Source organism: Canis aureus, chromosome 4 (assembly GCF_053574225.1).
Source record: "Canis aureus isolate CA01 chromosome 4, VMU_Caureus_v.1.0, whole genome shotgun sequence".
In the NCBI taxonomy this organism is placed as follows: domain Eukaryota; kingdom Metazoa; phylum Chordata; class Mammalia; order Carnivora; family Canidae; genus Canis; species Canis aureus.
Window position 1 is genome coordinate 69,577,428 of NC_135614.1, and position 21,851 is coordinate 69,599,278.

The 21,851-nt window shown below is 39.9% G+C and overlaps 1 protein-coding gene across 1 annotated transcript in view; it reads left to right on the forward strand.

The window, feature by feature from the left end:
* OXCT1 (3-oxoacid CoA-transferase 1) overlaps positions 1 to 21,851 on the forward strand; it is a 133,734-nt gene that overhangs the window by 21,169 nt on the left and 90,714 nt on the right. Inside the window, exons 5-7 of the mRNA XM_077896096.1 lie at positions 8,401 to 8,550; positions 12,726 to 12,832; positions 15,344 to 15,404. Coding sequence (XP_077752222.1) covers positions 8,401 to 8,550; positions 12,726 to 12,832; positions 15,344 to 15,404 — 318 coding nt within the window. The remainder of the gene's footprint in view (positions 1 to 8,400; positions 8,551 to 12,725; positions 12,833 to 15,343; positions 15,405 to 21,851) is intronic.

A 21,851-nucleotide genomic window follows, 5' to 3' on the forward strand; every position in this document is an offset into this window, starting at 1 on the left:
CAACAATAAACGCTCTGCAATCTCTCTCATCTTTACTAATTTTCGTCCAACATTTCAATTTTAGTTACTAATTACATTTTAACTAAATAATACTTTTCCTCCTTTTATTTTATTTTTTTTCTATTTTAATTTTTTTTAATTTATTTTTTATTGGTGTTCAATTTACTAACATACAGAATAACCCCCAGTGCCGTCACCCATTCACTCCCACCCCCCGCCCTCCTCCCCTTCTACCACCCCTAGTTCGTTTCCCAGAGTTAGCAGTCTTTACGTTCTGTCTCCCATTCTGATATTTCCCACACATTTCTTCTCCCTTCCCTTATATTCCCTTTCACTATTATTTATATTCCCCAAATGAATGAGAACATACAATGTTTGTCCTTCTCCGACTGACTTACTTCACTCAGCATAATACCCTCCAGTTCCATCCACGTTGAAGCAAATGGTGGGTATTTGTCATTTCTAATAGCTGAGTAATATTCCATTGTATATATAAACCAGATCTTCTTTATCCATTCATCTTTCGTTGGACACCGAGGCTCCTTCCACAGTTTGGCTATCGTGGCCATTGCTGCTATAAACATCGGGGTGCAGGTGTCCCGGCGTTTCATTGCATTTGTATCTTTGGGGTAGATCCCCAACAGTGCAATTGCTGGGTCGTAGGGCAGGTCTATTTTTAACTGTTTGAGGAACCTCCACACAGTTTTCCAGAGTGGCTGCACCAGTTCACATTCCCACCAACAGTGTAAGAGGGTTCCCTTTTCTCCGCATCCTCTCCAACATTTGTGGTTTCCTGCCTTGTTAATTTGCCCCATTCTCACTGGTGTGAGGTGGTATCTCATTGTGGTTTTGATTTGTATTTCCCTGATGGCAAGTGATGCAGAGCATTTTCTCATGTGCATGTTGGCCATGTCTATGTCTTCCTCTGTGAGATTTCTGTTCATGTCTTTTGCCCATTTCACGATTGGATTGTTTGTTTCTTTGCTGTTGAGTTTAATAAGTTCTTTATAGATCTTGGAAACTAGCCCTTTATCTGATATGTCATTTGCAAATATCTTCTCCCATTCTGTAGGTTGTCTTTGAGTTTTGTTGACTGTATCCTTTGCTGTGCAAAAGCTTCTTATCTTGATGAAGTCCCAATAGTTCATTTTTGCTTTTGTTTCTTTTGCCTTCGTGGATGTATCTTGCAAGAAGTTACTGTGGCCGAGTTCAAAAAGGGGTGTTGCCTGTGTTCTTCTCTAGGATTTTGATGGAATCTTGTCTCACATTTAGATCTTTCATCCATTTTGAGTTTATCTTTGTGTATGGTGCAAGAGAGTGGTCTAGTTTCATTCTTCTGCATGTGGATGTCCAATTTTCCCAGCACCATTTATTGAAGAGACTGTCTTTCTTCCAATGGATAGTCTTTCCTCCTTTATCAAATATTAGTTGACCATAAAGTTCAGGGTCCACTTCTGGGTTCTCTATTCTGTTTCATTGATCTATGTGTCTGTTTTTGTGCCAGTACCACACTGTCTTGATGACCACAGCTTTGTAGTACAACCTGAAATCTGGCATTGTGATGCCCCCAGATATGGTTTTCTTTTTTAAAATTTCCCTGGCTATTCGGGGTTTTTTCTGATTCCACACAAATCTTAAAATAATTTGTTCTAACTCTCTGAAGAAAGTCCATGGTATTTTGATAGGGATTGCATTAAACGTGTATATTGCCCTGGGTAACATTGACATTTTCACAATATTAATTCTGCCAATCCATGAGCATGGAATATTTTTCCATCTCTTTGTGTCTTCCTCAATTTCTTTCAGAAGTGTTCTATAGTTTTGAGGGTATAGATCCTTTACATCTTTGGTTAGGTTTATTCCTAGGTATCTTATGCTTTTGGGTGCAATTGTAAATGGGATTGACTCCTTAATTTCTCTTTCTTCAGTCTCATTGTTAGTGTATAGAAATGCCACTGACTTCTGGGCATGGATTTTGTATCCTGCCACGCTACCGAATTGCTGTATGAGTTCTAGCAATCTTGGGGTGGAGACTTTTGGGTTTTCTATGTAGAGTATCATGTCATCGGCGAAGAGGGAGAGTTTGACTTCTTCTTTGCCAATTTGAATGCCTTTAATGTCTTTTTGTTGTCTGATTGCTGAGGCTAGGACTTCCAGTACTATGTTGAACAGCAGTGGTGAGAGTGGACATCCCTGTCTTGTTCCTGATCTTAGGGGAAAGGCTCCCAGTGCTTCCCCATTGAGAATGATATTTGCTGTGGGCTTTTCATAGATGGCTTTTAAGATGTCGAGGAATGTTCCCTCTATCCCTACACTCTGAAGAGTTTTGATCAGAAATGGATGCTGTATTTTGTCAAGTGCTTTCTCTGCATCTAATGAGAGGATCATATGGTTCTTGGTTTTTCTCTTGCTGATATGATGAATCACATTGATTGTTTTACGGGTGTTGAACCAGCCTTGTGTCCCAGGGATAAATCCTACTTGGTCATGCTGAATAATTTTCTTAATGTATTGTTGGATCCTATTGGCCAGTATCTTGTTGAGAATTTTTGCATCCATGTTCATCAGGGATATTGGTCTTTAATTTTCCTTTTTGGTGGGGTCTTTGTCTGGTTTTGGAATTAAGGTGATGCTGGCCTCATAGAACGAATTTGGAAGTACTCCATCTCTTTCTATCTTTCCAAACAGCTTTAGGAGACTAGGTATGGTTTCTTCTTTAAACGTTTGATAGAATTCCCCTGGGAAGCCATCTGGCCCTGGACTCTTGTGTCTTGGGAGGTTTTTGATGACTGCTTCAATTTCCTCCCTGGTTATTGGCCTGTTCAGGTTTTCTATTTCTTCCTGTTCCAGTTTTGGTAGTTTGTGGCTTTCCAGGAATGCGTCCATTTCTCCTAGATTGCCTAATTTATTGGCGTATAGCTGTTCATAATATGTTTTTAAAATTGTTTGTATTTCCTTGGTGTTGGTAGTGATCTCTCCTTTCTCATTCATGATTTTATTAATTTGAGTTTTCTCTCTCTTCTTTTTAATAAGGCTGGCTAATGGTTTATCTATCTAATTAATTCTTTCAAAGAACCAACTCCTGGTTCTGTTGATCTGTTCCACAGTTCTTCTGGTCTCGATTTCATTGAGTTCTGCTCGAGTCTTTATTAACTCCCTTCTTCTCTTGGGTGTAGGATCTATTTGCTGTTTTTTCTCTAGCTCCTTTATGTGTAAGGTTAGCTTTTGTATTTGAGTTCTTTCCAGTTTTTGAATGGATGCTTGTATTGCGATGTATTTCCCCCTTAGGACTGCTTTTGCTGCATCCCAAAGATTTTGGATGGTTGTATCTTCATTCTCATTAGTTTCCATGAATCTTTTTAATTCTTCCTTAATTTCCTGGTTGACCCTTTCATCTTTTAGCAGGATGGTCCTTAACCTCCACGTGTTTGAGGTCCTTCCAAACTTCTTGTTGTGATTTAGTTCTAATTTCAAGGCATTATGGTCTGAGAATATGCAGGGGACGATCCCAATCTTTTGGTATCGGTTCAGACACGATTTGTGACCCAATATGTGGTCTATTCTGGAGAAAGTTCCATGTGCACTTGAGAAGAATGTGTATTCAGTTGAGTTTGGATGTAAAGTTCTGTAGATATCTGTGAAATCCATCTGGTCCAGTGTATCATTTAAAGCTCTCGTTTCTTTGGAGATGTTGTGCTTAGAAGACCTATCGAGTTTAGAAAGAGCTAGATTGAAGTCACCAAGTATAAGTGTATTATTATCTAAGTATTTCTTCACCTTGGTTAATAATTGATTTATATATTTGGCAGCTCCCACATTCGGGACATATATATTGAGGATTGTTAAGTCCTCTTGTTGAATAGATCCTTTAAGTATGATATAGTGTCCCTCTTCATCTCTCACTACAGTCTTTGGGGTAAATTTTAGTTTATCTGATATAAGGATGGCTACCCCTGCTTTCTTTTGAGGACCATTCGAATGGTAAATGGTTCTCCAATCTTTTATTTTCAGGCTGTAGGTGTCCTTCTGTCTAAAATGAGTCTCTTGTAGACAGCAAATAGATGGGTCCTGCTTTTTTATCCAGTCTGAAACCCTGCGCCTTTTGATGGGGTTATTAAGCCCGTTCACATTCAGAGTTACTATTGAGAGATATGAATTTAGTGTCATCATGATAACTATTCAGTCCTTGTTTTTGTGGAATGTTCCACTGAACTACTTCTTAAAGGGGAATTTTAAGAGTCCCCCTTAAAATTTCTTGCAGAGGTCACATATTCTTTTAGTTGCTGCCTGTCTTGGAAGCTCTTTATCTCTCCTTCCATTTTGAATGAGAGCCTTGCTGGATAAAGTATTCTTGGTTGCATGTTCTTCTCATTTAGGACCCTGAATATATCCTGCCAGCCCTTTCTGGCCTGCCAGGTCTCTGTGGAGAGGTCTGCTGTTACCCTAATACTCCTCCCCATAAAAGTCAGGGATTTCTTGTCTCTTGCTGCTTTAAGGATCTTCTCTTTATCTTTGGAATTTGCAAGCTTCACTATTAAATGTCGAGGTGTTGAATGGTTTTTATTGATTTTAGGGGGGATCTCTCTATTTCCTGGATCTGAATGCCTGTTTCCCTTCCCAGATTAGGAAAGTTTTCAGCTAGAATTTGTTCAAATACATATTCTGGCCCTCTGTCCCTTTCCGCACCCTCGGGAACACCAATTAAATGTAGGTTTTTCTTCCTCAGGCTGTCGTTTATTTCCCTTAATCTATCTTCATGGTCTTTTAATTGTTTGTCTCTTTTTTCCTCAGTTTCCCTCTTTGCTATCAACTTGTCTTCTATGTCACTCACTCGTTCTTCCACCTCGTTAACCCTAGTCGTTAGGACTTCTAGTTTGGATTGCATCTCATTCAATTGATTTTTAATTTCTGCCTGATTAGCTCTAAATTCTGGAGTCATGAAGTCTCTTGAGTCCTTTATGCTTTTTTCTAGAGCCACCAGTAGCTGTATAATAGTGCTTCTGAATTGGCTTTCTGACATTGAATTGTAATCCAGATTTTGTAACTCTGTGGGAGAGAGGACTGTTTCTGATTCTTTCTTTTGAGGTGAGGTTTTCCTCCTAGTCATTTTGCTCAGTGCAGAGTGGCCAAAAGCAAGTTGTATTGGGAAGAGGAGAAAAAGAGAGGAGAGAAAGAAGGAAAGAAAAGAGAAAGAGAAAAAAAAAGAAAAAAAAAACGAAAAAAAAAAAAAGAAGAAAAAGAGAAAGAAAAAGAAAGAAAGGAGAAAAAAGGGGGGTGGGGGAAGGAAACAAATCAGAAAGCAAAAAAAAAAAAAAAAAAAAAAAGAACCACGGGGGAGTATCTTCTGATTCTGTGTACTTTAAGTCCCTTGGCTTCCCCTGGAAGTTGTCAGTCAGTCTAGCTGGTGTTCTGGGGGAGGGGCCTGCTGTGCTGATTTTCAGGTGTTAGCACTTGGGGGAGCTGCTGTGCCCCTGCCTGGTGCAGGGCTCAGTGGGGGTTGTTTACCCCGTGAGGCCCCAGGAGCAACAGCCCCAGTGGCGGGGCCAGCTCTGGAAACCTGGATTCAGCCCCCGCAGGAACTCCGGAGCTCTCCGTCTGCAGGGCCTGGAGGCTCCGGGGCGGGGCCGCTGATCTGCTCAGCTCGGGGCAGGAGCGTCCTCGCTGTCCTGGGCCCTCCCGGCCTCTGCCTGTCCCGGGAGGAGGCCGGATCCTGGGCTGTGTCCCGGCGCCCAGTGCTCCGGAGCCTGCGCTGTTGGATTCGCGTTCCCGGGCCGCCGCCGTGCAACCCCCTCCGCGGAGCCGCCGCCCGAGCCCCTCCGAGCTGCTCCTGGAACCGCGCAGGCCCCTCTGCACGGAGCCTCTTCCTCTGCCCGAGCCCCCCCGAGCTGCTCCCGGGGCCGCGCAGCCCCCTCCGCACGGAGCCTCTTCCTCTGCCTGAGCCCCTCCGAGCTGCTCCGGGTCCCGCTGTGCGCGCTGCAGCCCTTAGGGAGCTCGGCGCACTCTCCTGGGCGCGCAGTTGCTGTTACTGTCCCAGGGAGCCCGAGGGCATCCCCGCCCTCCTGGGTCCTGCTCCACCTCCCTGGAGCCCCTTTCCGCCCGGGAAGGTCGGTGCAGCTCCTGCGTCTCCGGGACGGGGCTCTCCTGTCCTGGGGACACTCGCCCCGGCCTCAGCCCGGCTCCTCGCGGGGCCCCTCCCCTTGGATGCCTTTGTTTCTTTACTTCTTTTTCCCCGTCTTCCTACCTTGATAGAAGCGTGAACTCTTCTCACTAGCATTCCAGGTGTTCTCTCTTTAATTCTCAGGCCGAATTCATAGATTTTCAGGATAATTTGAAGGTTTTCTAGGTAATTTGGTGGAGACAGGTGATTTGGAGACCCTACTCTTCCGCCATCTTGCCCCTTACCCAGATTTTTATTTATTTATTCATGAAAGACACAGAGAGAGAGAGAGAGAGAGAGAGAGAGGCAGAGACACAGGCAGAGGGAGAAGCAGGCTCCATGCAGGGAGCCCAACGTGGGACTAGATCCCGGGACTCCAGGATCACTCCCTGGGCCGAAGGCAGGTGCTGAACCACTGAGCCACCCAGGGATCCCTCCTTTTTTTTTCTTTTAAGATTTTATTTATTTATTCATGAGAGACACAGAGAGGCAGAGACACAGGCAGAGGGAGAAGCAGGCTCCCTGCGGTGAGCCCAGTGCAGGACTAGATCCCAGGACCCCAGGATCATGACGCTGAAACACTGAGCCACCCAAGAGCCCCTCGTTTATATTCCTTCTTTAAGCTTAGAGACGTCAGTGTCTCTTTCCCTGTCTTAGTGGCAGGTAAATAAACATTGGCTCTGATAACTTGTTTTGCAGCCTGTGAGCCAGAAAAGTGTTGATAAAATGGTAAGGAATAGGATTCTCTTTGGGATTTGCATGTAGGGGTTGGTGGTAACTGCAGGGAGCCTCTATGTTGGAATTGTCCACTTTTTTTTTTAAGATTTTATTTATTTATTCATGAGAGACAGGGAGAGAGAAAGAGAGAGAGAAAGAGAGGGGCAGAGACACAGGCAGAGAGAAGCAGGCTCCATGCAGGGAGCCCGACGAGGGACTCCATCCCGGGTCTCCAGGATCAGGCCCTGGGCCAAAGGCGGCACTAAACCACTGAGCCCCCCAGGCTGCCCAGAAATTGTCCACTTTTAGGTCTTTGCCAAATGGGACAGAGACAAAGTATTCAAGGAGGGTAGACATAAAAAATATCTTACAGTAGGGAGGGTTGTTATGGTTGACTTGATTATTTAATTTTATGTATGTTATTAACTCAAAATACAGTACAAAACAGAGTTATCTCTATTAGATAGAATAGAGAAGCTGTTGGCTGGAAGATTGTCAGTTATGCCTCATATCCTGCCTTCCCCAGATTATCCCACCCACTTTGATGACTCTGTGTCTGAAATCCCATCTTTTAGTTTCTGCTTTAAATTTAGTATTTAAAGGACCCAGTTAAAGTAGGAAATTGTTTTCAGGTTGAGATAATTTTAACATACTATTACTAATACTGAAACCAATTCTTACTATTGATTGACCAGTTATGTAGTGTGAATATGATGTAATTAGACCAAAACAGGTTTCAATGTTAGGGGGGGTGTTAGGAAATATTCAGGGCCAGAGTTATTCCCCAATGGGAAAGCAGTTAGAGGTGAGAGAGAGCTAGGAAATCAGGTTTGAATCACTGTTACCTAGGGAGGGGGTAAAGATGATCAAAAAAAGGTGCAAAGAACTTTGCAAACAGTACATTCTACTCTGAGATAAAATTTGAAATACTCTTAGCTTTTAGAAACCAAATTAGCTGTACTCTTCGCCTAACTTTGGATTTTTCACTAGTCAGATAATGTAGTAGATAAAATGCTTATAAGAATGTTTTAGAATAAACTCTAAGTAAATGAACTTATTACATTATTATTTATAATAACGGTAGTGTTATTCATGATAAGGTCAGGCTATATACGTAAATATGTCACACAGTAAAACACAAAATTTAAGCACATGTTTTAAAATACATATGGTTAAAGTGACATACTTCAGATTTGAAAATTAATTTTAAAATATTACAAACAGATTGACATAGAATATGATGTCAGGAGAGCAGTGGGAGACCAGAAAGCTGTGAACACAATTATACAAAGAAGGAGTTACATTTGAATGTGGATTAAGAATTGAGAGATTATTATCTAGAGGAACAATACTTGTTTTCAACTAATCTAGCATATAGTTAGTGAAATACACTAATATGCAATGCTAGGTACTATTTAGAATGCTAAACTTCTAGAGAAAGGAACCATGTCTGTAAATGTTTCTATATCCACATACAGAAGTACACTTAATGAACTTCTTATGATGTGTTGGTTGCTCACTTGCAGGGCACGCTTGCAGAGCGGATTCGTGCAGGTGGGGCTGGAGTTCCTGCATTTTACACCAGCACCGGGTATGGGACCCTGGTGCAACAAGGAGGGTCCCCGATCAAATACAACAAAGATGGCAGCATTGCCATTGCCAGTAAGCCCAGAGAGGTAAGAAGTACCCGCATCCAGGTAACACTGGGATACCTCTTTCAGCGTAGACTTCCAGGTGGACTCAGTGGGTAGACAGGATAAAATCACCTCTGTGTGAGAAGAGACACTGTCTTTCATTTATGTGCTTATGCTAGGTACAGTTTCTAGCTAAAACAGAGCATCTGCCAGTAATTAAAATCACACAGAGAAACCAGAATAAATAAATGAGAAGAAACAAAACTGTAATCCATATAAGATGTGTGAGTCAAGATTAGTTTTATGGTAGGTTTTAACAAATGTAGGAGGATTTATAATTTTTGATTATGCTTATGTGAAAAAGAGAGTAGATATATCATTGTATCATAGTAAACTTTTATTCTCAAGCCCCTTCTGGATGTGGATGAAGGAGGAAGAAAAAAAACAAAGACATCACAAGTTTGTTTACCATTTCGAAAAGCCAGGGGCAGTTGTAATTACATAATAAAATAGAGCATTTGTCCTTCATTTTATATACTGGACATACTTGAGCTAACTGAATAATTTAGTTTTATTTAAAGTGCTGGGGAGGTTGGCGTATCTTTCTACCAGGTAATTTCACTCACATATTAGAAAAGAACAGACCTCTAGATAGATACTTGAGAAACTCAGATTTGAGCCAGCTGTAAAAATTACACAGCCCAGTATTCCATTACTATAATTTTAGTCCTTCTCCCTTCTTCCTGGCCACACAGCTCAAGAGTGTTAGTGTAGGCTGGAGAAATACTGTGCATAGCTCAAAGGAAATGACAGCTTCATAATCAAAGGATCTCTTAAACCACTTGCTTATAGCGATTTTTATAAAATTTTTTTTTGCTTATAGGGATGTTAGCTCTGCACCTCCATGTTATGAGAGAAGATAAAAGGTCATCGAACATGCCCCTTGCTGTTCAGCGTTTGTCTCTAGCAGTGTCCTCCATCTGGAGCTTTGCCTTTCTGCTTAGAGTGACCTATATTGACTCAAAGCTTTGATTAACATTTTTTTTAATATTCTATCTTGCTTCTCTGTTTACTGCCTAATGGAGATTAAAAAGTTTTTGGGAAATAAGACAGGAGCCTAATTATTAAAATGGATCTTAGTAATGTAGATAATGATGCCTAGAAAAATTGGGTTAATACCTTGAGAGTTTGCTAGAAGTTAGAGCGTTAACTCACCCTGGGAAAACATAGGATAGACTAGAGTCTGTCCTGAATGCCTGGATTCATCTTTGCCTGGAGTCCGATGCACAAATCTAGTAGTTTTGTACTTTTATCTGAATTACCTAGGAACATGACAAATAATTTCTTAAAATGATTGTTGTTAGCTCTTTATTTCTCCTACTTATGGTAGGAAGAGGAGGTGAGTAAATCTTTTAATTCAGTGGTATTTACTGAGATCCTACTTTTTGTCAGGCACTGGCCCAAGTATAGTTAGAAAGGGTGATGATCTAGACCAAGTGCGCCTGCTAGTGGAGGAACTAACAGAATGAATTCATAAACATATTTTGTTAATAACAAAAGTGCTGTGAAGAAAAATCAAGTAGGGTAAGGGCAGAGAGAATGCTCACTGGCCAGGGAAGTGGTGTTCCAGATTGGGTACGGGGAAACCTCTCCGAGGAAGTGACAGTTGATAGAGATCTGAATAAAACAGGAGAATGAGTGAGCAAAGATTATAGGGTTGTGCTCTGGTCAGAAGGAAGAGGAAGGACAAGGTCCTGAGGCAGGCTAGCCCTGTTTGTAGAACAGCAGGGCAGCAAGACAAGAACAGAATGAATGAGGCAGAGAGCAGTAAGATGAGAGGCTGAAGGGGGGAGGTGTGAGAGCCAGATCACATGAGTTGGGTTTTACTGAGTGGTGAGGGCACAGTAGAGAGTTCACAGACGGGAGAATGAAGTGGTCTGAGTTACATCTTGGAGGGATCACTGTGGCTGCCAGGTGGAGAGTTTTTGGGAAGGTTCCAAGAGCAGAAGCAGTGAGAGAGATTAAGACACTGTTGTATTGACCCAGGTGGGCAAGGAAGTGGTTTAGACTGAAGTGGTTAACAGTGGAGCTTGTGGGAAGTGGTTGGAATCAGGACATATGTTGATTTACCAATGCATTGGTTGTGGGGCATGAGGAAGAACAAGAACCATGCATGCTGCTTATGAGATGGACAACGTATGGGAGTAATCCAAGAGCCTTGTCTAGGACTGGATGTATTTGAGACATCCTCTAGACTTCAGCAGAAGTTGCTCAGTAATCTCCAGCTGGTCTCCAGCTTGGGGAGGGTTTAGAGCTGGAAGTTTAGAGCTTTGGAGTCTTCAGCATCTTTAAATCTGTGGGACTAGCTGAGTGTCTAGGGCTGGATTACAGGCAGTGGATACCTCCTTTGCATTTAAGAAGTGGGAAGAGGAAAAGAAGCAGCAAAGAAGAATGGGAAAATGTTTAGTAAGTGAAGAGAAAAGCAAGGGGAATCTAGTAACTTGAAAGACAAGGGAAATTTTACAAAAGAGGAAGTGATCAGTTGTGTCAGAGTGAGAAGTGGGACATTGGCTTTAGAAACATGGAGGTCATTGGTGACCTTAAAGAATTTTTCTGAAAGAGAGGATTTTTTCTGCATTGGTGAGAATTTGATTGGAGTGGATACAAGAAAGGGCTGAAAAAAAGGGGGAAGTGGTGACCAGGAAACCTACAGCTCTTTTAAGTGAGTGTAATAGCCAGTATGACAAAACCAATCCTTTCCCTGTTTTAAAATTTTAGAATGGCTGGCATAAGCAGCTGCTGGTTTGTAGATCCATCAGGAAATGCTATAATTGGAATAGGAAAAAAAAGTCAGTTTTTTCACATTGCCTTGGATTAGCATATATTTAGATCTTTATGAAGTTTTCTAGATCTGTATACAACATAACATACCTGTCATCAGTCATCATTGGTGTTGGCAGTAATGGCTTTGAAATACATAAAACTCTTTAAAAAGCTACGTATTGATGTACAGTTTATAAATATCTTTAATATGATTTGTCTAAATTTCATGTTAATAAGATTCTCCTTATTCAATGATCCCATAAATTCACTGGAAAGTGGGGTAAGGTCTTTAAGGAAGCTGTTCTTTAAGAAAGGATTTCTGCTTTAAACCATAGTTGAAGAAAAGTCAATATACACCAAACTTTCTCCCGAAGCTTCCCCTGGTATGCATGCTGTTTGTCCACTAGAGGGTGCAGTACGAACGAGGATGGAGCTATGCCTTCCCAGGCTCCAGTCATGTGTAGGATGGATGTGTAGTATTGGCATTGTTTCCTCTCTTCTTTGTTTGAAATCCCAGAGCTAAATCCCTGAGAAGAAAAGAGGAACAAAATGCCATGGCATAGTTTTACTTTATGATTCCTCTCCCCTCTTCCGCCTCTATCTGTAGTACAATTAAAAGGCAATGCACATACAAAAATCAATAGCATCCATTAAACCAGTAATGACAGAAGAGGAGGTATAATAGAAGAACATAGAATACTCATAGTAGCATCAAAAACCATGAAGTGCCTATGAATAAACCTAAAGAAAATATATACAAAGCTTTTTTGGGAAAAATTAAAAGCAATTCAAAGAGGTAAAAGAAGACTTCAAAAAACGTGGGCATATGCTCTGCTCACAGGTGGAAAGTTATAGTATATCAGTTCTCCAGTTTTATCTGCAAATTCTGGGAATTCCAATTAAAATTTCAACAGATGGTTATAGATTAATTAGGAGAGATGAATAGATTTTTGTAACTATTTTGTGTTCAAAATACATTGGCCATTTTATGCAGCTTACATAGTTTTGGTTCCCCCTCCCCTGAAGTGGAAGGAAAGATGGGCTATTTTTCATGTTCTGTATATATAACTTATGCACACAAATAATAAAATGAGTGCTAACCTACAGTCTATGCCTTAAGCATGTAGAACTTCTAGTTCCTCAAGTTTACCAAGCTCTTTCTTGCTGCTGAGTCTTTGCATATGCTGTTCCCTCAGTTCCCCTTCCGCTACTTTGACTAAATCCTAGTTGCCTACCACTAGTCATCCTTGAGATCTCCATTTAGATTGTTCTCTCTCTGAGAAACCTTCTCTGACTAGATTTGTATCCTTATTGTCTGCTTCTGTCAGAGCATATAACCATGGCCAACTGGAACTCCTGCAAATACCTGACAATGCCCTCTTTGTCTCCTGCAGGTGAGGGAGTTTAATGGTCAGCATTTTATTTTGGAAGAAGCAATTACAGGAGATTTTGCTTTGGTGAAAGCCTGGAAGGCAGACCAAGCAGGAAATGTGATTTTCAGGTAGTATGATGGTTTTAAAAAATTTGAATGAAATGCATTCCAGCAACTTTACATTTCCTAAATTATGATTACAAAAATGGATATATTGATGTGTTTGGTGTTTAAAAACTTATTTAAAAAGTGGCTTACGACCAAACAGGCCCACCTGTCAGCATATGTATGTGTGTGCAAGGCTACTGCTGTGCAGTCTTGGTGATGTGGTGTACTTGTGGAAATCTGTTCTAATTGGTTGGGGCCCACATTGTACTGCTTGTAAGCTATTTTGAATCTAAATACTCTTGTATATAGTCACATACAAACTATTTTTCCATGTGGTATTTTAGTTGCCAGGACAAGTTAAGTGTTAAGATGTACTTAGCAAATGTGAGAAAAGCACACAATTGTATTTAATTTTGAAATTGTTATTAATATGCATTAAGGTAAAATGCCTAAATTTTTTTGATATTCTGGAAAGATCTTGCTAACAACCATTTAGGTCGCTTCTTTTCTAGTCCTGTTGGTGTCTACTAAGAAATACTTCTGTAGGTTCTATCTGAAAAGTTGATTAATCTGGATAATGCTCAACTTTCATTCTTGTTATTTGGATAGCCACAGATATTAAACCACAGGCTTAATAGATTTCAATATCTTTTGATTACCCTAAGCGTATTAAATACCAAATATTTAGTATCTTAGATTTATACATTAAATGGTTTTGAAAATTGTACTTTTGAATATACACATACAAGTTTTCCAAAAATTATTTATTTATTTTTCCACAAAATAAACAGTATTTTTGAAAATATACATACAAGTTTTCCAAAATGTTTGGTCTTGAAGACTTTGCTGGTTAGGTTACAGAAATAATTTTGTTTCTTATAATATGGTTATTTACTGTTTTGGTAATAATGTTTATCTTTACCAAATGCACCTTTGGTGAGATCATAGTTAAATTCTCAGTGACTACCCTCATGTTGTTTTGTTCATTTCTGAAGACCTTATATGATGTCAATATTATATTTAGTTTCTTGAATTCAGCCAGGTTTTGGTTACAACTGATTTTGGCAGGTACTCATTTTGCCTCATGTCTGCCTTATTTGACATCTTGGTGTAATGTTTGCAAAGTTAAGTTGCTTTTTTAAAAAGATTAATGAAATTGTAATAGAAGCAAATGGAAATGAACTATTTAAACTGTTTCCATGAATTTATCATGTGTTTCACTGCCTGGCTCTGATATCTAAAGACTGCACAAGGGCTCTTCCCATCATTGACTTATGCCTGTGGTTATTGACAGGAGATAAGACTGCTCATCAGCAATGGTCAAGTGACTTAAATTCTTAAAATACTGGTTTCTTTCTTTGTTTTCTTTTTTTTTTTTTTTTAAGATTTTATTTATTCATTCATGAGAGACAGAGAGAGGCAGAGACACGGGCAGAGGGAGAAGCAGGCTCCATGCAGGGAGCCTGACGTGGGACTCGATCCCCAGACTCCAGGATCACACCCTGAGCTGAAGGCAGATGCTTAACCACTGAGCCACCTGGGCGTCCCAAGATACTGGTTTCTAGGATGACCTTCACTTCTAATGGGACAACTGGTAAAATGTCTATCTAGGCCATCATTAGGACAGCCCTGCACAGCCTTGCCTCTGGCCACACTGCCCTTGGGGGTTTTGATGTTGGGCATGCCAGACATCTAGTGGAATCCAACATAGCAACTTGTGAAAGAAAGTACCCAAGGACTTCTCTCTCAGGGACACACCTGTCTTTATATTTATTCTTGAATCTAAGTGAGATAAACATTGGTGGCCTAAAAGAGCTAGTAAAAGAGAGAGATAACTTATTTTCCTTTATCATGTAAGTTTTTTTATCGACTTACACTCTCAGAAACAAAAAGTATATTAAATTTTTTTATGGATGGTGGTGGTGCATTAATTTAAGAACTTGAGTGCAAAACCATCAGCAAAATTGTCACTTTCTTGAAATTTTTACACCTCAGGGTCTGATGTGGGTGTTGCACTTCAAAAAATTTCATTAGAAATTGGTCCCCCAGAATGATCTTTATAGATGACTCACGCATTACCAGTGAATGTTTCATTTTATTTCAGCAATAGATTTCTCTTTAATAGAGAATATAATTACTATGCCTTCTCATACAAAGCCCTTGCTACCTTTCTTAATATTTTAACAAGAGCAAGTTTAGTGAAATATATAACTATAGAAATAAAGTGGCACCCGGTTAAAAGATTTAGGCAAATTAGTTTTAAATGAGTAGATTTATTAATATCTTTTTTATCTTTCTGAATGTAATCTATATTAGAATATGAAAAATAGTCCCTCTTTCCTTCAACCCCATAAAAGGTATAATTGAATGAAATGGGGCCATTATTTTTATTTATAAAATTAACACTTAGGAAAAATATAATACATTCTTTTTAAAAGATCTTAAGATTGTGGTTTATAGAAATTCTTTTAATCTGTAATCAAAGCTGAGAGAAACTCTTCTTATTTTTGGTTTTCTTTCCTCCTAATATAGGAAAAGTGCAAGAAATTTCAATTTGCCGATGTGCAAAGCTGCAGAAACCACAGTAGTAGAGGTAAGAGAAGAGGTCATTTCTGTTTTCCAGAGGTTGCTTTTTAAACTTGCTGTTATGTATTAGTTTAGAAAATTTATAACAGTTCATGTGTTTTCTGAAAGATAAACAATGGCCACTTTTAAATTTGGATATTGAAGGAGTCTATTTAAATATGTAATATTTGAAATTTTACTGTAACATTAGTTTTTTTGGGATCAAGTCATGAAACTAGCCAGCTTTTTTTTTTTTTTTTTTTTTTAAGATTTTATTTATGTATTTGACAGCGAGAGAGCTCACAAGCACTGGGAGTGGGAGAGGGAGAAGCAGACTCCTCACTGAGCAGAGAGCCTGATGTGGGGCTCGATCTCAGAACCCTGGGATTATGACGTGAACTGAAGGCAGATGCTTAACCAACTAAGCCACCCAGGTGCCCCTGAGACTGACTAGTTTATAACAGTCCTTTGGTACTTGAGTAAAATGCTCCTCTTTGGGTAAAATTGCAAGATGGATTTTTATATACAGAATCCCAGAAAAATAGTAAGTTATATCATTATTTTATATACAGAATCCCAGAAAAATAGTAATTTATATCATTATCTTATTGTAATTGATACCGTGAATTCTTTAAAGAAGAAGGAGGGTAATATAAGTAATTGCTTTGATGTTGTTTTGTTTGGAGCATTTGAATTAAGGAACTGACTCTTCTTTGGGCATCTCATGGTGTGTGGCAGAGACATGACTAATTCTGGAGCCTTTCTAGGGTTAAAGCTCTGGGATAAATCTAGGTTGCTTATACCTAAACCCTGACATTTTGTATTATATGTATTTGAACCTGAAAGGAGATTCCAAAATGATTCTTAACTTGAGGCTTTGAGAATCACCTTGGAGCCAAATTTTCATGAGTTTGAGTTAACTTCTCCTTGGGAGAGTTTTTTGTTTTTTGTTTTTTTTAAAGATTTTATTTATTCATAAGAGACAGAGAGAGACAGAGACACAGGCAGAGAGAGAAGCAGGCTCCATTCAGGGAGCCTGATGCGGAACTCGATCCGGGGACCCCAGGATCACACCCTGGGTGGAAGGCCGACGCCCAGCTGAGCCACCCAGGGGACCCGTCTTTGGGAGAGCTTTATAGAAACCTATCATGGGATCTGGAAATGAGAATATATGTTCATGGTTTTTCTCGTGGTGGTAGTGTCATGTGTGACATCTTTTGACTCCTGCATACATTTGGCCAAGATGATATTTCATGGAGGCAGTACCGTGGTATTTTTGAAAAATCAAATGTTAGAATTCTGTTCTTCTCTTGGAAAGTAAAATGTATTATTTTTAAAGTTCTGGAGGATGTGGTACTTTCAACCTAGGCATGGTGGTTTCTTTTGCAACAGCTTTAGTATATTTTTTGCATTCAAAATGGACAATGTGTTTTACTCTCACTATGCAATCTGTTTTTTTTTTTAAATAAATTGAATCATCTTAATGACCTGTCCATGGCACATGCGCGCACATGCATACACACACACACAACACACACACATATAATATCACTGAAGAAAAGCCTATAACATAGCTTAAAATAACTGGTAGTTTAACCCTATTGATTTTACTTCTGTAATACTTCCTGGAACTAATATTCCTTCTCTGAGTACCAAGGGCATTATGCATTGTCCTGGCTGAAGTTCTTTTTTCTTCTTCCTTCTTCCTCCTTCTCCCTCCTTCTTCCTCCTTCTTCCTCCTTCTTCCTCCTTCTTCCTCCTTCCTCCTCCTCCTCCTCCTCCTCCTCCTTCTTCTTCTGCTTCTTTCTGCTTCTTTCTGCTTCTTTTAGCCAATCTTGTTTCTTCTAGGAACAGAAAATGACCCTCTCATGTCTGAGAATCACTGTAGATAGTAGAAAAGAGAAGAGGTTTTTTGTTTGTTTTTTGTTTTTTGTTTTTTTTTTTGGCATAAGGGAAAGGAGATGAATTCCTTTAACCAAACCTGCAAATATGGTAAAGGCTATTCCCCTTGTCTGAGAACAGACATCTCGGTCAGTGCACTCTTTTTTGCTAGACCCAGACTCACTGTGGGATCCTTTTCAATATGAGACTTCAGTCAGCCACTCTCAATTAACTATGCCTGCAATGTCCAGCATGGTGGCCACTAGTTACATGTGACATTTGAATTTAATTAATTAAACAAAGTAAAATTCATTTTCTCTTCAGTAGCTGCATATGTCTAGTGACTACTTTTTTTTTTTTTTTTTTTAAGATTTTAGTTTTATCTATTCATGAGAGAAAGAAAGGCAGAGACATAGGCAGAAGGAGAAGCAGGCTCTCTATGGGGAGCCTGATGTGGGACTTGATCCCAGGACCCTGAGATCACACCCTGAGCCGAAGGCAGACACTCAGTCAGTGAGCCAGCCAGGTGCCCCGTGACTACTGTTTTGATCAACACAGATCTAGAACATTACCACTGTGAAAAGTTTGATTGGACAGAGCTTAGTTAGAGTGATGAAGATGAAATCTAATTTGTCATTCTAGCTTAGGAATCTAAGCAAAACAGCTTTTAGATAATGGATTATCATAAGCTCAATAATAGAAGAGATCCGAATGCTCATAACCTGAGTTATAAGAACTGTGTTCTCAAAAGAGGAAAATCATTTGGAATTGTGAATGGTGAGTAGATGGAATATTTTCTGATGTGAAAATTCCATCTTGACTTTGTGACTTCTAAGTCTGTGTTATTCTAAGTCTAGTGAGTACCCTGGATCTGCAGCTCCTCTTCTTTGCTATGTTCTGTGTACTGTTACCTGCATTGACCTCCCAGATTCTGTAAATCACATCTCTTCCTATCCTGCTTTATTTGATGGGGATCCTAGTGGAATGGATGATTATGAGCTAGTCTCTGTAGTGTGGTATTTAATAGGAATCTTCAGAAATCATAAATTACCCATATTTTATCTTGCCTGCTAGTTATTAACAATAATAAAATAATAACAGCTACTGTTAATCAAGTATTTATTATGTATTAGTCACTGCTATAGTCTTTATGTGCATTATTATTTGTGTAATTTTTTTTTTAAGATTTTATTTATTCATGAGAGAGAGAGAGAGAGAGAGAAAGTGAGGTAGAGACACAGGCAGAGGGAGAAGCTCCCTCCCATGCAGGGAGCCCGACGTGGGACTCGATCCCGGGTCTCCAGGATCAGGCCCTGGGCTGAAGGCGGCGCTAAACCGCTGAGCCACCTGGGCTGCCCCTTGTGCAAGTCTTATAATAGTCTTTCTTAAAGGTAGGAACCAATATTATTCTTAATTTTACAGATGAGGTCTTTAAAGTACAGAGATAAGTGATAAGTTTAATATTTATCTAAACTACAGATAAATATGTGACCTGATGTCACACAGCTAGGTGGACCCAAGACAGAAACACAGAGAGATTGATTCCAGGGTGTCTGTTCTTTTCCATTATTTTGTGAAATGTTCTCAAATCATAAATGGATGACTTTTCAAACTTTTGAAAGATACTGAATCTCTAGGAGTAGTACATTTCAATGCTATTAGAATCAAGTGGAGAGGTTTTTGGCAAATTTATTCCTGTCTCTTGTATTTCCTTGCCAGTTATTCTGATCATGGTCTTTTTCTCCTCCATGACCATATACCTCGGAGTTGGCTTTGCGAGAAGCCTCATCTTGTGATCAGTTGCTCTATGGGACCATTCATTCTTTAATTTGGTTCGTTCTATCTTGTAGCTTCTCTGAACCTTGCAGCTCTTCACAAATTTCCCTAAATACGGTGATTGAACATCTGTTCTAGTAGTTTCAGACAGTCGAAAACTTTTTTAGAAGTCTTAGCACATCTCCTTTCTCTTACAGAGGAGGAAATAGAGGACATTTCTGAAGCAGAGCCTGGGCTAGAGCCTGTCTTCCGAAGCTCTGTGCCGCTCCACAGTGTGGCATCTTTGTAGCCTTTCTCCCTGTTTACATCCTGTAACTTGAGTTTGAAGGAGGTCAGGATAGAATTATAAATACATATTAATGATAGTTCCCTTAGGCATCTCAAAATTGTTTTTGGCTTTAGAAGCAGAGGGGCAAAGGAACATAGAAGTCACCTCTTGCTTTTGTTGTTGTTGTTCATAGTTTCTTCTCTAATTAATTTACAGTAAATATTTTCTATCAATAAGTAAACCAGAGTGTTTATCTTGAATTAAAGAGAGCATAAAATTTGTCCTCAAAGTGAGTTATTTCCAGTTTCTCTAGAAGGGGAATGTTCCTCCTTTTCAAAAAGTCTCCCCTTTCAGATGTGTTCTTCATAAGCTTGTGAGTAGTATAAAGCCAGTGAGGTGACCAAGTGTGTGTATTTTCTCCTTTAATAAAATCAATATGAATATTGCATTCATATTTCTTAAAACCTGCAGCCACTTGCATGCTTCACCACAAAGTTGCAATGTAGTGAATGTCAGCTGTACTCCCCCTCCCCTGGCCACCATCCCCTTAAAGAACTGATTTGCTACTGGGAAAAATAGTACAAGTGGGTGCACATATTGGCACACATGCCAGAAAGATGTTTCTCTTTTTGGCCCAGATGGTGTTATTTCTGGACCTCCTTCTCTTTGAGTGGGTGTAGTCATCTTCCCTGATAAACTTCACAAGTTTAAGTGCAAAACCAGCCAGAGGATGACTCTTGGCATTGCATTCTGTGTGTATAATGAGAAGTGAGGACTGTCACGTCTTCCTACGGGAACTCATTTGGCTTTTGTAGGGATCGTCTTAGCTCCTCAATTCCCTGTGAGAACTCTCTGCCAGTCTCTTGGGTGCCTATCCCACCACCCTGGGTTTTACTTTAAAGTGACCATTCCTGCATTTTTTTAAAGCAACTTATAATAGGAAACTCAGGGGGAGGGGCTGGAGTACTTCACTCAGGAGACTGTTGAGCTTTTGTCTCCTGCAAGCAGCCTGGCATGCTGGCTCTGTCAGAAAAGGTCATCTGACTCAGCCACTGAAGGCTGTTGAGGCTGTCTGCGACGGAAATAGCCCAGCTGGCTTCGTCAGGTTGTGCCATGGCTGGTGTTAGAAGACAGCACATTTTATACAAAGCCTCTTCTAGTTTAGCTAATTTCAGCTTTTAGTAAAGCAATATATTTATTATCATGGTTTGAAAAAAATTTTTTTATTATATTCACATTATTGTATATTTATATATTTGCATATGAAAGAATTGCTTATATTATATACTTGATGCATGCAAATGTTGTATAAATGTAACCTGTGTGGGTTATGAAGCATAATAATACTTTGAACACCTACGAACCCACCTAAGGTAAGAATTAGAAGATTGCTCATACTCCTCATCTGCCTGCATCCCCTGCAGCCATAATTATAATCATTATCAGGAATATGGTGTTTTATCAGTCCCTTGCTTTAAAAAAACAATGCTCCAAGATGGAAGGTTATGGACATACTGAAAATTATTTCCCAGAGCACTATCCTAAGACTTCTGTTAAAAGAGGCAGCAAGCCTTGGGAACCCTGACTTCTATGTTCCAATGCTTGGCACATGCCATCTCTCCTTAGGAGATTAACTGGAGGAAAAGATGGCACATCTGCCATTCTTCTGAGCAGATACATGTTGTTTCTGATTGGTGGGTGAGGAAGGGCAAAGGTTGATTGCAGTATAAATGATATTAATTTTTAAAAATATTTTATGTTTTTAGATCTTTATTTTTTTAAGATTTTATTTATTTGAGAGGGAGAGTGAGAGAGAGAGAGAACATGATCAGGTCAGAGCGGGAAGCATATTCCCCACTGAGCAGGGAGCCTGATGGGCTTAATCTCAGGACCCTGGATCATGGCCTGAGCTGAAGGCAGACACTTAACCAGCTGAGCCACCCAGGCACCCCCCCCAAAATTTTTGTTTTTGATGTTCATTATGAAGGATGATAAACCTATACAACAGTAAGAAGAAGAGTAATAGGGAAGCCCCCTGAGTGTACCCCTTAGCTGCAATGACTGGCAGCCTATAATCACACCCGCCTCATCTACATCCCCATCTCCCTTTTTCTCCTCCTTTATTATCTGTAAAGAAGCACCAGACATTATATCAACCCCATTTTAGGGAGAGTTCAAGGAAGTTCAGAAATTCTCATGTGCCAGGCACTTTTGTAGGTTCTGGAAGTATGGCAGTGAACAAAACAGAGAAACAACCCAGCTCTCAATGGAGCTTACGTTCTGATGCTCAAGATAGACATGAAATACAAAACAGAAGGGAAGTACGTGGTATGCCATATGTTGATATGTGTAAAGGAGAAAAAAACAAAAAGCATGAAAAGGAACATAAAATGTCGGGAGAAGAAACTGAAATTTTAGGTAAGGTGGTCAGTAAAAGGCCTCAGGGAAATGACTTCGGTTAGAGACTCCCAGGAAGTCAGGACACCAGCTCTGCAGCTCTCAGAGGGGAAGAAGTCGAGGCAGTAGGAGTGGTAGGTGGAAAAGCCTGTG